The sequence below is a fragment of the Amblyomma maculatum genome, chromosome 1, assembly GCF_055883805.1.
Source record: "Amblyomma maculatum isolate TAMU_Amacu chromosome 1, ASM5588380v1, whole genome shotgun sequence".
Lineage (NCBI taxonomy): Eukaryota > Metazoa > Arthropoda > Arachnida > Ixodida > Ixodidae > Amblyomma > Amblyomma maculatum.
The window spans coordinates 236,237,020-236,250,613 of record NC_139344.1 but is presented as its reverse complement, the minus strand read 5'-3'; the positions used below and the strand labels follow the sequence as shown (position 1 = coordinate 236,250,613).

Here is a 13,594-nt window from a genome sequence, read left to right as displayed (position 1 = left end):
TTTTTTTTTTTTTGTCGCTAGGTGATATATATATAGTTACCTTTGCTTTTAATCTGTGCGTGCAGGTACGTGATAAGCAATGGATACTGTTCCGTGGTTGAACGTTATCCCTTAAAATACGTTCTATTAAAAGCACTAAACACAAGCAAATATTGATGCACATTTAGAGCCTGCTACAAAGTGGGGACACCTTTTTTTCAGAAGCACAGAACGAGGAGTTTGCTTCCGCGTCATGCTGTATGGCGTGTCACTATCACCAGCTCTCGAAATTTATTGAGGTTGAGAGAAACTTATTACCTCGCTCCTGCAAAACTCCAATGTTTTCTACGAACGCTGCAAGAGCAAACCTCTTGGGCTCTGTACTTTTGACAGAGATTGTACTTACGTATATATGAGTCGTTATTTAAGAATAAAAAAAAAAAGATCCAGACAAAGCGTCGTCCTGATCGAAATTATAGCGGAATATTCTAGAAGATTTTCTTGTGGAAATATTATTCAACCGCAAAATCTGTGAGATCTGTGTACATGTATGAAAGCTGAGGGGCGGAATGTGATGATGACCAAGAAGCAGTGATCGCTTGTGTTGAAAGTGCACTTGTAGTACAGGCGAGTGCGTTACTTCGCAGTATGCACGCTGTCACAAAGGCTTTCTCTTTCAAAAGGCCCGTTTTGCATTTAGGTGATCCTTTCAAATATAACACCCACTGACATATCTTACCAGTTGCAGGATGATGGAGTAGGGCTTCAATATTGTCGACTTGCATATCTTGAGAAAATACGTTGTGGCTACAATATCTTCGTCGCCAGCAATATCTGATATCTGCAAACAAACGACACGCTTATCTTATCCGGTGCGAGGTAAACGGAGAGACAAAAAAAAAAGTACACTCGCGCCATTGTGAACGGACAGGCGCTATACGAGACCTGTTCGATTAGTTTTGTCTATTGAACAGTTATGTTTCTGGCAAGGGAAATAACTGAAAGGTGTTCTACCCGAATGAAAGCTTGCGGTGTTCTTAACCAAGCACGCATCTGCTTTTGATGCATGTAGAGTCCTTTTTACGCCGATGCACCCTCACTGCATGGGGTCATATAAGAACGGGACGACTTTCACTATAACAGCGCGCTGCGTTGGTTACCTGTCCATAGGAGTAAGAGGAATAAATTCGAAGGAAACTTAACCGCCGGGCATGCCACGAAATCATCAATGGATTCCTTCAGCGGCCACGGGTATTCTACATACCACTTCGAAGACACGGACACTGTTTTCTTATTTTATTACTTTTTTATTTACCACAAACCTCACAAGTTCTGCTTGAACCAAGTCGAACGTGCCTTGTCGGCCTAGGGGTAGCGTGTCTGACGTCACAGCTTTAATTCCTATCTCATTTACCTCCCTTTTCTTTTTTTTTTTTTCAGCGCATATAACTTACGTTCTTACACGTAATAATGGCGTGTGAGTCATGTTTATAATCGCAATTTATCGGAAGTTTTTTTTTTTTTTTATCAAGTTCAACTCCGTGTGACGTCACGAAAATTTCGAACAGTCTAGTTTTCTTTTCTACACAAAGCAACTAAGCTATGCTTTCCGCTCAACGGGACTTTCAACGCTACCGCATTAAAAACTGTTCGGGGTCAGTTGTACCAAGGCTCCGAGAAAAATGGCGCGTACTCCGCTAGGCCAGACGGAGCCGGACACTTCAGAAGAAAGGGGGAGTGAAGGGTAATAAAGAGAGGTTGTGGCAGCGTTGCTTATACATCTGCCCTAGCTTATTTGCTGACAGTTAGTACAGCAAGCTTTCTCACGCCGTCCTAAGTTAAAGAGTCTTAGTGGTGTAAGGGCAGTGCTAATCTGAACTTCGCGGAGGATGCGTGTTCTGAGTGTCGGGTGCAGTTGGAGGAAAACTGCGTGCTTTTCTCTGAAGCTGTTGTATAGCGCTCGGACCTTGAGAAGGTTGCATCAGGAAACCGTCCGAAGTCTATGGGCGTGAGTGAGGTCCGCGCTATAAGTGCGTGGCAAGACAACTCTAGCTACCCTCATTGGTCGCCAACGGCGCGAAACGGCTTCCACCAGGTACTCTCTTGACGTAAGGATATCGCCGCTGGTATAGAGGGTTACCAATAAGCGGTTCGCTCGCGAGGAGGAGGACATTAAAATGTTTCGTTTAAACCTAACATATTTCCCTTTCAGGGTAAAACTAGGAAACGAAGATGTCTACACAGTATGAAACAGCACTGAACAAGAGTTTAAAGGAAGCCTCATTTCGCAATGTGGGCCAAACTTTCGACAAGGGGACTTGTCTTCGGGACTTGTCATGACAAAAAAACGACCAGGAAGCAAGCTTTGTTGAACGCTTCTCGTATACAATCCGGTAGTTGTAGTAATGGTGACCGCAGTCTGATCTGGTCTCACCTTGTATGTTCAAGGCAATCTCCAACGATGTAGCTGTTCATACATTAAACGCGGTAACGGCGAAGAAAGCTATAATCAGAAAAACACAATATTCTCTTATCCTGCTCAGTTGTCGCAAATAAAGAGCTATAGAAAGCGCGCTGATAGGCAGGGAACCAAAGGGGACTGCTTCCTTCTGTTCTGCTTTATCGGCCACGATAAACGGAAAAGCCGAAAGACGGCTGCACTTCCATGCCCATAAGGAATTCCTTTGTCGCTTACTAGAGATGACAACGGGATTTTCTGCGCTGCTTTACACTCGTGCCTCATCCTCTTCAAGTAAAACAAAGGCTCACTGACACTTTCTTGCTCTTCTTTTTAGCTTTTTTACTTGCAGTTTAAGAACGGCTATCGTGGGCCAGCTGCGTCATTTCACGCGGACCTTTCTTGTGCAATGCACGCTATGGACTACTGTCTTGGTACGCTGTATGCCAAGACAGTGTTGAAATTGCGCAAGTTCTAGAATATATTTGGTGCTTGCTGTAGGTAACTTGAGGTATGCACAGTGGTGTTATCCCTGGATTACATTTAAACCTTATTGTTTCGGCAGTGAAGGAAAATGCGATGAAGTTACGGTGTGTCTCTATATATTGCAAGCATCACGCACGCTTTTTAGAGAGTCCGCTAGTACTATTAGAGGCGGCGATCCGAATAACAAGGTCTGCTGTCCCTGAAAAACAGCCCGGCTGCTGTGTAAGGGTGAGCTGAGCGTCCCAGGCACGCTCCTGACAGATGATTCCATTCATTCAAGTCAATTAGAATGATCTAAAGGTGACAGTGGCTTTCTCTGCTGAAGCCAAAACACAGAGCGCCTGCTCTCTGCCCTACCCCCTTTTGGCGCCTATAGGCAACGTGAAGCTGGTGTCAGCGAACTCTCAATACAATTCGCACGTTCAAAAGGCAAGTGACATGCGCAGCCTTGGCTGTTGCGCTCAAGGCAGTCGTATTTGCCAAGGGGAGGAGCACAAGCCATTTGAGGAGCTTTGAGAAGTGGCAGCCTCAAATACAGCGACCAGCGCTGTAATCGCTGCCGTATTTGAGCAAAGATAGTGCGTCCATGTATTCTCAAATCGTGCGGCCTGCGTTATGCTAACAACGAGTGAGAAATTCTATTGTGCAGATTCCTGCATTAACATCGCCTACTGGCAATGAAACGTCCCTGCGCTGGCGTTTTGCAATTTGCCTGCAGCCACACGCGATACCGCTGACTTCAATAGATAACTCCCATCTGATTTTACAATAAAGGTCACTTTCTGCCATGAAACAGCTGTCTTTACGAGCATCATATTGAATTATTTCCTTCGATAAAATCGACTGAAATCAATGTCAGCGCACGTTAAAAACGCCTGGTGGTCGAAATTTCCGGAGCCCTCCACTACTTCATCTCTCATAGTTTGAGTCGCTTTGGGAAGTTTAAACCGATAAGCCAAACCAAAATCGACTTAAGATCGCGCACTCGACAGATTTCCAACGTTGGCGCCGAATTTTCAGAATGGCACTTGAGCAAAGACACGTTTTAGAAGGAATGTTCCGCTTGCAGTGCTCACCTGAACGTGGACATTTGAACTGTCGGTGCTCGATACGTTCTCATGGCTTCTCTTTCGCGGCGGAGAAAACCCGCGACTTGCATTGAAGTCATTCGAGGTGCCAGGAAAGGATCGTGACGTGTGGACCTGCACAAATCAAGAACAGAAAAGCATCTGTTAGTGAGATGAAAAGGCCCTCACCACGATAGCAAAATGCATGCCTTCAGAACTGCGGAGACATTCCGGGAGTGAACTTGTCAAACCACCTCCAAATTCCACAGCAAAACAAGTGTTTACATATACATCTCGTTAAGCTGCTTGCAGTGCAAATAGTGTTACGCTACACATTTTAAGTTAAGGCTAGTTAAGTATTAGTGCAAATTATGCTACTCTAAGTCACCTAACAATGAACGGTAATGCGGCATAATCGCGATTAGGAGCTACTCATCTCCAAGAATTAAAACACGGGCCACGGTCGTGCCAGCGGTACGATCGACGTTGTGCTGCTGAGCACGAGTCGGCGTATACCTTGATGGAAACCTCTGACTAAACGTAAGTAAGCTCCTGTGGTGAGTTATGAATCGCTGGCCATGAAAATCAATCCGGAGCCCACTAGGATTTAAGGAAGGAAATTCCTCAACAGGCGAAGAGTGACATTTGCTATCGTGTAGTCGCTGATCTGAAGAGGATCCGGCACCGTTTCAGGGCTTAGTAACCGCACTGAGAAAGCGAGCGCAACACAGTGAACAAAAATGCAAGCACGGGCACCAAGTAACGATAATTCTGCTCTTTTGTTTTCTGTTTTCAGGACGATCAGCCGTGACCGGCGTACTTCGCATGCCTTCCTTCAGGGTGGTGGGATATATTGTCCGCATTCCCCAGCACTGCGGAGCACCGCGGTATCGCGGCAGAACAACGCTCGTACAGCCCGTAGTAGTTTTTTTCTTTCCTGCGCCATGAGGACGGAAAACTTCGATGAGGAATGGGCGTGTCCCTGATTGGTTCGTTTCTGGTCGAACCAAATAAGCCACTACTGGAACTGCGGGATACAGACTGTTTTTTTTTTTTCTTTCTTTCTTGACTCTGCTAGGGTGAGTGTTTGCGGATACCGGTGGTGTTTGGGTTAAGCACAAAAATAAAACAAAACAACATACAGTTTTGCCCCCTCCCCACACTGCTTATCTTGCAGTCGACAGCCCGATATCCACTGAAATGAAACATCTCAAGAGCGCCAGCACTTGGAGCTAAGCCATGGTAAAACCTGCAAGGTTGTTATCTGAAAACAAAGACGACTGTAACGTTTTCGCAACCTTCCACACGTTTATTCCTCACCTCGAGTACTAGTTCGGGCACCTTCTCGGACTTGACGGGAGTGCCGATTAAAACATTACCATTAATTTCTCCTTAACTTTTAGATCGTTAGCCAGGAGCAAATGTACCGGTGCGGACAAAAGTAAACGGAGCACGCTATTTTCTTCTAAAAATTTTCACGCATTGTATAATTAAAACTGGGAGCCGTGGCATAGGCGAACCGGTAGTAGACAGCAGCGCTTTTGCTAGAACGAGTAATGTTTTCTTATTTCCAATACAGAAGGCGTGGTTGTAATTGAAAGCAAACGCATGCTCAGTTTACTTTTGTCCGCACCTGTACTTCCGTATTCAGGTATTCGTTCAAGGACATTTACGTAAAACGAATATACAAATACAAATACTTCTGTCTTATATTCACACTGGATAAGTCACCTAAGCACATCGACCCGATTTCTTACAGCGATCTCCGAATTCTCGGATACTGCGGGTTTCCTTGCACTTTCATGGCACCTCATCTATGCGGCTGACTGTTACGACTTGCTTAGGCATATCAAGTCGGCTGCAAATGAGGCCCCACTAAATGAAAATGAACAAAATAAAACTCTTACTAATTTAATAAAGCAAAAGCATATCCATTGCGAAAATTGTCCTTAAAAATTCCGTAAGAGCGCGGAACTATAGCAAGAGGGAGTAGCGCATATTTGAAGCAAATAAATGCGTAAAGGAGCGCACGGCAGATTCCGTACCGACAGCAAAACGTGTCCGTTTTAGCTAGCACGCATATGACGAAGGCTTCGCTAAAACTTGTAGCTTTCTTTGCCCTGCTTCTTTTTCCTTGTACAAGATGTTGCGCTGTAACCATCTGTGGTCATGTTACAATGCTACGTATGTATATTGTATGGCATATTATACACAATATAGAATACATAGTACAAAAGAGCATGAGGTGAAATTGTTGAAAACGCCAAACGCAGCGAGCAATTAGGTTGAGCAGCAGCCCCAGTTCGTTTCGACAAGGGGACTTGCCTTTTTTTGTCGAAACTGAGGATTTGCCCAATCCTTGTTCACTTCATATAATAGGTTAGCATAACATGAAAATAGCATGCTATACAATGCTACAAGCGCTACATGGGACGACTGTTAACAACCATGGCACCGTGCGCGCGTTCGGTACCCCTTAGTGACACTGTAAAGAAGTTACTTCTCGGGTGTTTCTTTTTCTGTATATGTTCGGTTTGAAGTGAACCTTATTAAGCTTTACCTTTTGCGTACTTCTGGTGCTCACATGGTTTCTGCTATCTATGGTATCTCATAAAACATAATTATCCAGTAGGGCATACTTTGCCTTGTTATTTTATTTTATTTTATTTTTTTCATTGTTATTTTTGTCCTAGCCTTTACGGCATAGTTTCGTATGCTTGTGCTTGGTGGTCGCACCTCTTATTGCACTTCGTACTTTGCCCCATATTTTGCTGCGGCGTCAAATTTAGGCCGTTAATAAAATGCTTAAATAAAGTTGTACTCTACTGAAAGGTTTCCAAGTTTATTTATGAGTATTGGAAAACAAAAACTGCGCAATGGATTTTTCATTGCTTACTTTTTTGTATTTCGTCCCTTTCGCAGTTTTTACGGCTTTAAAGCCTGATATACCGACTAGTCCTTCGTTCTAAGTTTCTTAAATATACTGCATGTTCATGAAATGAGCTTGTCATTAATCCAAGCGGAATGGACAGTCATCTACAAATGCGCATACTGGCAAATCTGTCGGTGTGTGAGCGCGTCGCTGCACGCTCTTGGGCATGGTTCAACTCATTTTATGGTTCATTACCAGGTTTACAGAAACGCATTGCTTCAGCACGCTTCCAAGCGAAAATAAACATTTTACTGTGAACTGCAGCGTGGCCTAGTGTTGCAACTCCCGCCTCATGTGCGAAAGTGTGGGGCTCAGACTGGTTCAGATTCCGCAAGAGCCGAGAACTGGCTGTACTCCATGGTGGACAAAGAACCTTTGATCCAGGAGCTTAGCTTTCACAACGTCTGGAAGGAGCCACCTGGCCTTGCACAAGTACAGCCACAGAATTATTGTGAATTATTTCCGAACGAATATCCGTGAAACGAGCGCACTTAAGTGGCTGGCAAGATTCTCAACTCTCCGTGCCATTTACAGAACTTGTCAAGTGAAATTGCCGACACGTATTGTGAAGCACAAGGGCTGTTGTAAGGAGTTCCTCGTCTTTCTATTCTTTTGAAATCACCTGCGGAGCGAGCACTCGATCGCAGTCCAGCGCGTTGCACTACCGCGCTGCAGCATTGATCAGAACGGCGCTAGGTTCCGCTGCGATAGCGTGGCATTGGCGTAGTGCACTCGCCAGTCCACGACAGATAGGAGGTCTCGTCTTAATCTGCCGATGTGAATGGACAGTAAACACCTGGCCATCGGAGACACGCAAAGGCTGTCAAGGAATGTGCAGCGCAGGCGGCCCCCATTGTTGTCTGGAGCTGCCCGTCGCGAAATAATATCCCCGGCGGCCTCCTCCCCTTACGCGCCGATGCTCTGAGCAAATGACGACATCCAATGCAATGTAGACGCTGTTCGGCACAGAAGCTGTTGCCGGGCGTCCGTAGGTCGCCCAAGGAGCGCTGGCTTTTTTGTGCGCTTCTGCTCGTGGCAGGGTGTCGTGTTTGTAAACGGAAGCGAACGATGCTAGCGCGTACACGTGCCTACTTACGCCTGACGAGCGGCGTCCCCTTCGTTCACCTGCCGCCACGTTGTCGAGTCAAACCAGTGCGCGAGATGACAACGCCCCCGATTATACGTAACTATTTCTGCTTTACGCTTATCAGCACAAAAAAAAACAATCAATCAATCACATACTTATTATCATATACCAATGAAGACATGTTTTAGAGATGTTATGAGGCGGTTCTAAAGCGAAAGCTGTTTATGAACCTTTCATGTCGGAGAAGCACGGTTCAGAAGTTCTGGTCCGCATCAACTTCAAGCTTCCTTGTAGAGTGCACAACCTTCCAGTATGCAAATTTGCCCTCGTGCAACAAAGTGCTGTTACTGAAAGGTATCGCGAATGCGTATACTGTGCGATGGCAGGCGACGACGACTAATTAGTATTGACAGTGCGAGATGGTACATGAGACGTCGTCACATATGCGTGTCTTTCCAACCAGTCGCGTCAGCTCTCAACGCTGGTACCCTTGACATGGCCAAACATCGGCCTTCCTCCATGTCTCGCTAAGCTGAGCAGTTTTTCTTTCTTCTGGGGACAGAACACTACCGCCAACACAAAGCCCTTTATCGCGTGCTGGCATGGGAAGAAAAAAAAATCGTTTGTGTCTCAGTTGCTGGGAGGTTCCTCTCTGCCGATATCATTGCGTGGAGGGCTGGCTTTGAGCAATTTTGCCTCTTCATTTTTGACTTGTATCTGACTGTAGGAGAAAGGCTGAGGTAGAGGGTGCGTGTTGGCAAATTGGATAAGATGGATTAACTCATCTTGAAAGCGAAAAATTGGCCGACATCCACCACTTGCTGTGGGACTGCCCAGCACTCAAACCAACACGAATTCGGCACCTGAGCATAGCTGGTCTTTCAGCAACCAATCCTGCCTCATACGTCACTTGGACGCAGGGACCTCAACATCGCTCACTTCTGGACTTCATAAAATCAGCCAACCTTTTTCCATTCATTTAATCATTCATTCATCCTTCATCTCATATCCTACTGATGCCCTGAGGCAATAAATATCGACTATCATAAAAAAAAAGCGAAAAATTCATAAACCGGCGTGTGATGCGAGACGACTATACACTACGAGCGTTCGTATACTGCCTACTCTCTTTCTTGCGTCCGTCGTTCGTGAGCGCTAAAGTTCTCGCTTTCCTGGTGCGCGGTGTAGCCTACCAAGAACGTAGAAGGAAAAACGGCAAGTCAACTGCCACATAAAAAGGCGCACGAAAAGAGTACGTTACAACACTTACTGGAATTCCTCGGCTTCTTCTTCTTCTTGGCCTTGTGAAACATGGCACATACGCACATGAGGAGATTGGCCAAGGTGTAGTGGCATACACACGAAAATTTCCGCAGGTGGTTACGACAAAAATAGTAGCACCAAACGGGATTTTTGTAATATGGGTTAATGAAAAACTACAAAATAGCATTTAAAATAAAATGACAAACATAATATTTGGTAGAAGAAATTTAAGAGTAGGCAATTGAACGTACCACTTTCAATTATGTAATCATGGAGAATCCCGCATATTGAATTCAATGCAAATCCACGTCTGCTTCATTTTTACTTACCTTCGTCATCCGTGACAACTACGTGTGCCTGAAGCGAGAGAACGTATGGCAACAGATGGCCCATATTGAGATAGAAAAAAAAGAAAAAGCCGCCTGCAAATTCTGGCGGGCGCTCCTCTGTTTTGAACACATGAAATTCCTAGCCTAATAATTTAGAAAGAATAACTTTCAAGTCTCTCATAATTTCATCCTTTCTTTTAGGCCAAACGGTGCTTTGATTTTTTTTTATGTTGCCGCCATACTGCGAAATATATATATATATATATATATATATATATATATATATATATATATATATATATATATATATATATATCCCACTTTGCGAGATGGCGGGAGATGCCCCTCACAGCGAGAACCCTGGGATTTCGGCCAGGGTAAGGAAGCCCAGGTATTCCAATGGCACGGTCCTCCTCCAAGTACAGAAATGGCGGCAGATGCCCCTCACAGCGAGAGCCTTGGGATTTAGAACAGGATAAGGGAGCCCAGGTATTCCAATGGCAAGGTCCTCCTCCAAGTACATAAATGGCGGCGGATGCCCCTCACAACGAAAACCCTGAGATTTAGACCAGGATAAAGAAGCCCAGGTATTCTCGCGGCAAGGTCCTCCTCCAAGTACAGAAATGGCGGCCGATGCTTCTCACAGCGACAACCCTGGGACTTCGAACAGGATAAGGAAGGCCAGGTATTTCCATGGCAAGGTCCTCCTCCAAGTACATATGCGAGTTCTTCATCGGCCATCACACACTGGGGTGCCAAGACGAGTGAGAGTCGCCACCACCGCTCACGGAAGGGACATATATGACAACTGCGGCCCTAAAGGGCCGCAAAAGGGCACAGCGCTCGAAGTCTGCTGGAAGCAGACGCGGAATGCACGGGCCCAAGAACTGAGAACACATGGCTACGGGCGTTATTAAACATAACTTGAATGCCCCCCCTCCCTCACGCTCCGTTTTCGCGCTAATACCTTGATGCAATGGGCGCGAGAAATAGCATTTTATTTGGCAAACAACCTTGTCAAACAATATTCGACAAGTGCGATTACATTCAGTTTAAATTTCAAGCTCTGCGATTTTTCTTCTAATTCTTTCCAAGTTCATTTATGACCGCCATGCAGCTGGCACCAAAGAAAGCAATGCGGGCCCGCAATGTTTACGAAACATGTGTGGTGTTAGAGCAGAGCTACACAAGATGGAGATTGCGCTGCGGGCGATGCACTACCTCGAGTATACCTCGGGACTCCAATTGCTCCGACTCCATGACTGAGTGAGCAAGCGCGCTGGTAGCCTTTTATACACGCTCTTCGTCACACACACACACACACACAAAAAAAAAAAAAAACGAAGTACTTAGATTCGCACGCAAGCTTTATTATTTTCCCAAATGTTGTTTGCTAAATTTGGGGGAGTGCTTAGATGGGGGGGGGGGGGGGGGGGGTGAATAGGATCGCGAAAATGCGTTAACTCGTTATGGAAAACGTAAGAAACATGCTGTTTTGAACGACATCGTCAACAATGAATAGCACTCAGGGGAGTCCATTTGTGACGTCAAGCGGTGCCAAAAGAAAAAGAAAGCAAACAAAAGTGCCTAATTCTCGTGTTTTCGAGCATGCCCTTTCTCATAAATATCGCGGGGACAGTATGTGGAGACCTCGAAATCGTTACTTTCACGACGATGATTTATTTTCAATCGAGCAAAGAGCTGAACAAAAAGCACCATAACAAACATGTTCGTTCGGGAAAGGGTGAAAATATATTTTCTCCGGCATTTCTCGCCAGACTTCCCGAGCACGACGTTATTCGAATGCTTGTAATAATTTAAAGGTGTCTTTGTCCTTCTCGCAATGAATGGTTGACGTAGGGTAGGGTCGCGGAGTTTATTTATTCATTTGTTTTACCCTGAGGTTATATATGCAGTGTAAAAGAGTAGTGCTCAAAAGCTGCCATTCGTTTGAACGCCTAGCTTTACTCTCACTTCGTCGTTTTCTGCTCCGCTCCTCCGCTCTTCACTTCATCGTCGTCCTCACTACTTTCCACTCGGCCACGACTGCGGTCCTGAAATTTAGAGGTGCCACCACACCGCCCTTGGTGACCGAAGGCCGCGTCCATGCTGTGTCTGCACTTCCATGTCATCGCTTTGGAGATGTCGTGTTCTTCTACCAAGTGCATGAAGCTTCTGTAGAATCACTCGGATATAACATACTCGCCCGGACTGTCTACCTGCAGAGTCTCGATGATGTTGCTTCTGATAATCTTGATTTATCATCCGGTTCGGCGGTCCCATTGTTCTTTAGGTGCACGGGCGCGCCTCGGGCGTTTACAGAACTGACCGCTTCCTGTTTCCAGCTGTCTCCCGCCTAGATCCTTCAGGGTCGTCGAGAGATAAACCCAGAGACGGACTGCATGAACAGCCTCCGACCAATAGACTACGCTGTCAACAGTTCAATTCTGTTCAATAAAAAGTAACGCCTTATGAGGTCGTAGTACAGCCAGCAGCATCAGTTTACAGTAGCGTGCAATTTGGTAACTGCAGTCAGCATTGGAACCCCTATGGCACGACGGGCAGCCTGTCTGAAGTTTCGGTCAGCAGCCCGGAAGAGAAAGTCCAGGGCGCAAGAGACACGGAAGCATAACTTCAACCGTTAGCGTCGGCCCCCACCTTGCTACAAAAAGTTGGCGATGAGGTCTGGGTGCGCCAGGACCTCCAGGCAGCAGGAAGAAAGCTGGCCGCGAAATTCGAAGATCCCTAATGATCACCGCACGCTTATGCGAAGTGCAATATTGGGCGTGTGTGTTCCTTTTTTTTTTTTTTTAGGTAAGATGAAGAATTTCGCTGTGCATGTGTGGAGAAGATGGCGCAGGTGGAGGAGATGGCGAAGGAATGATAAAGGAAGGCGTTCGACCGAAAGGCCACATTTGAGCTCAATTCTTTATAACATATACATCCCAGAGGGGAGGGGCAAACATTTATAACAGTGGGGACAGTAAGCAAAACAACAAATTTATGCTACAAAGAAAAAAGCAAATGAACAGAAATATCACACAATGAACGCAAGCATGCAATGAGAGGGTATAGGTTACAAAGAACATAATCAGACTATAAAACGAAAGATCAACCCATAAACACAAAGAAAAAGAGGGGTAGACACTATAGAATTATATGTTAGTTATCGCGTTTATGAAATATATTTTTATATGCGCAGGTTAAATTAGGGTTAATTATTCGAGTCGCTATCTGAGCAAAGAATCAGTGCAATCGTGCTGATGTTTGGCAATATTGTGGGCTGACTTTATGAATGTGATCGGGACAAATGGAAATAAAACATTCTAAAATCCGTGTTCATTCGCGTTTAATTTAAAAGTTTTAATCATTTATTAGATTTTTCTCCCTTCCGTCCGTCTTCCCTGGTATGAAACAGCGCAATAGGGTAACGTTACCGCCGGTCAAATTCTCCTATTTTGCTTCATTAACTACCACGTTTCTTTTTCTAGCTCCCAAAATTAGCTGCTATTTAAATTGCATAAAATTTTGTAATTCATGCATTTTTTTAGCACTCGCCTGTTAACTTTGCATCGTCAATACAAAATTTTATATCAAATTTAGGGCTCAATATGAGCCTTATCTCTTCTGCTCCTCCCAACGGCGACAGTTGTTGGCATTTCAGTGTAAGAGTATGCTTCATTTTTGTTTTCTATTTTCGCTTCAGCAATGGTGTCGGAGCTTCTACGATGTGATAGTTTTTCACTTTGACCTTTTTCATTCTGCCAGAGGACGCAGCATATATGTTCCGTCATTTACGCTTTCTTCCGAATTAGAAGAATCTACCTTTTAAAATTTAATGTTATTTGCAATGATTTCTATTTTATGTCCCAGTAACATTAGCTTTTTCTTATACTTTGTCTTTACGCAGCCGTCTGCCAATAGTTTACAATAAAGAGTAAAATAAAGTTGCATCATAAACTTTATACTCATATTTAGGTTTTATAGTGTTAT

The 13,594-nt window shown here is 44.9% G+C and overlaps 1 protein-coding gene across 2 annotated transcripts in view; it reads right to left on the bottom strand.

Moving 5' to 3' along the window:
* Window positions 1-13,594, bottom strand: part of LOC146205951 (uncharacterized) — an 84,850-nt gene that overhangs the window by 19,050 nt on the left and 52,206 nt on the right. For both annotated transcript variants that reach the window (XM_084586973.1, XM_084586972.1), the window contains exons 2-3: window positions 4,000-4,125; window positions 719-820 (exon numbers count right to left, since the gene is read on the bottom strand). In XM_084586973.1, the coding sequence (XP_084443099.1) occupies window positions 719-820; window positions 4,000-4,125 (228 nt within the window). The remainder of the gene's footprint in view (window positions 1-718; window positions 821-3,999; window positions 4,126-13,594) is intronic.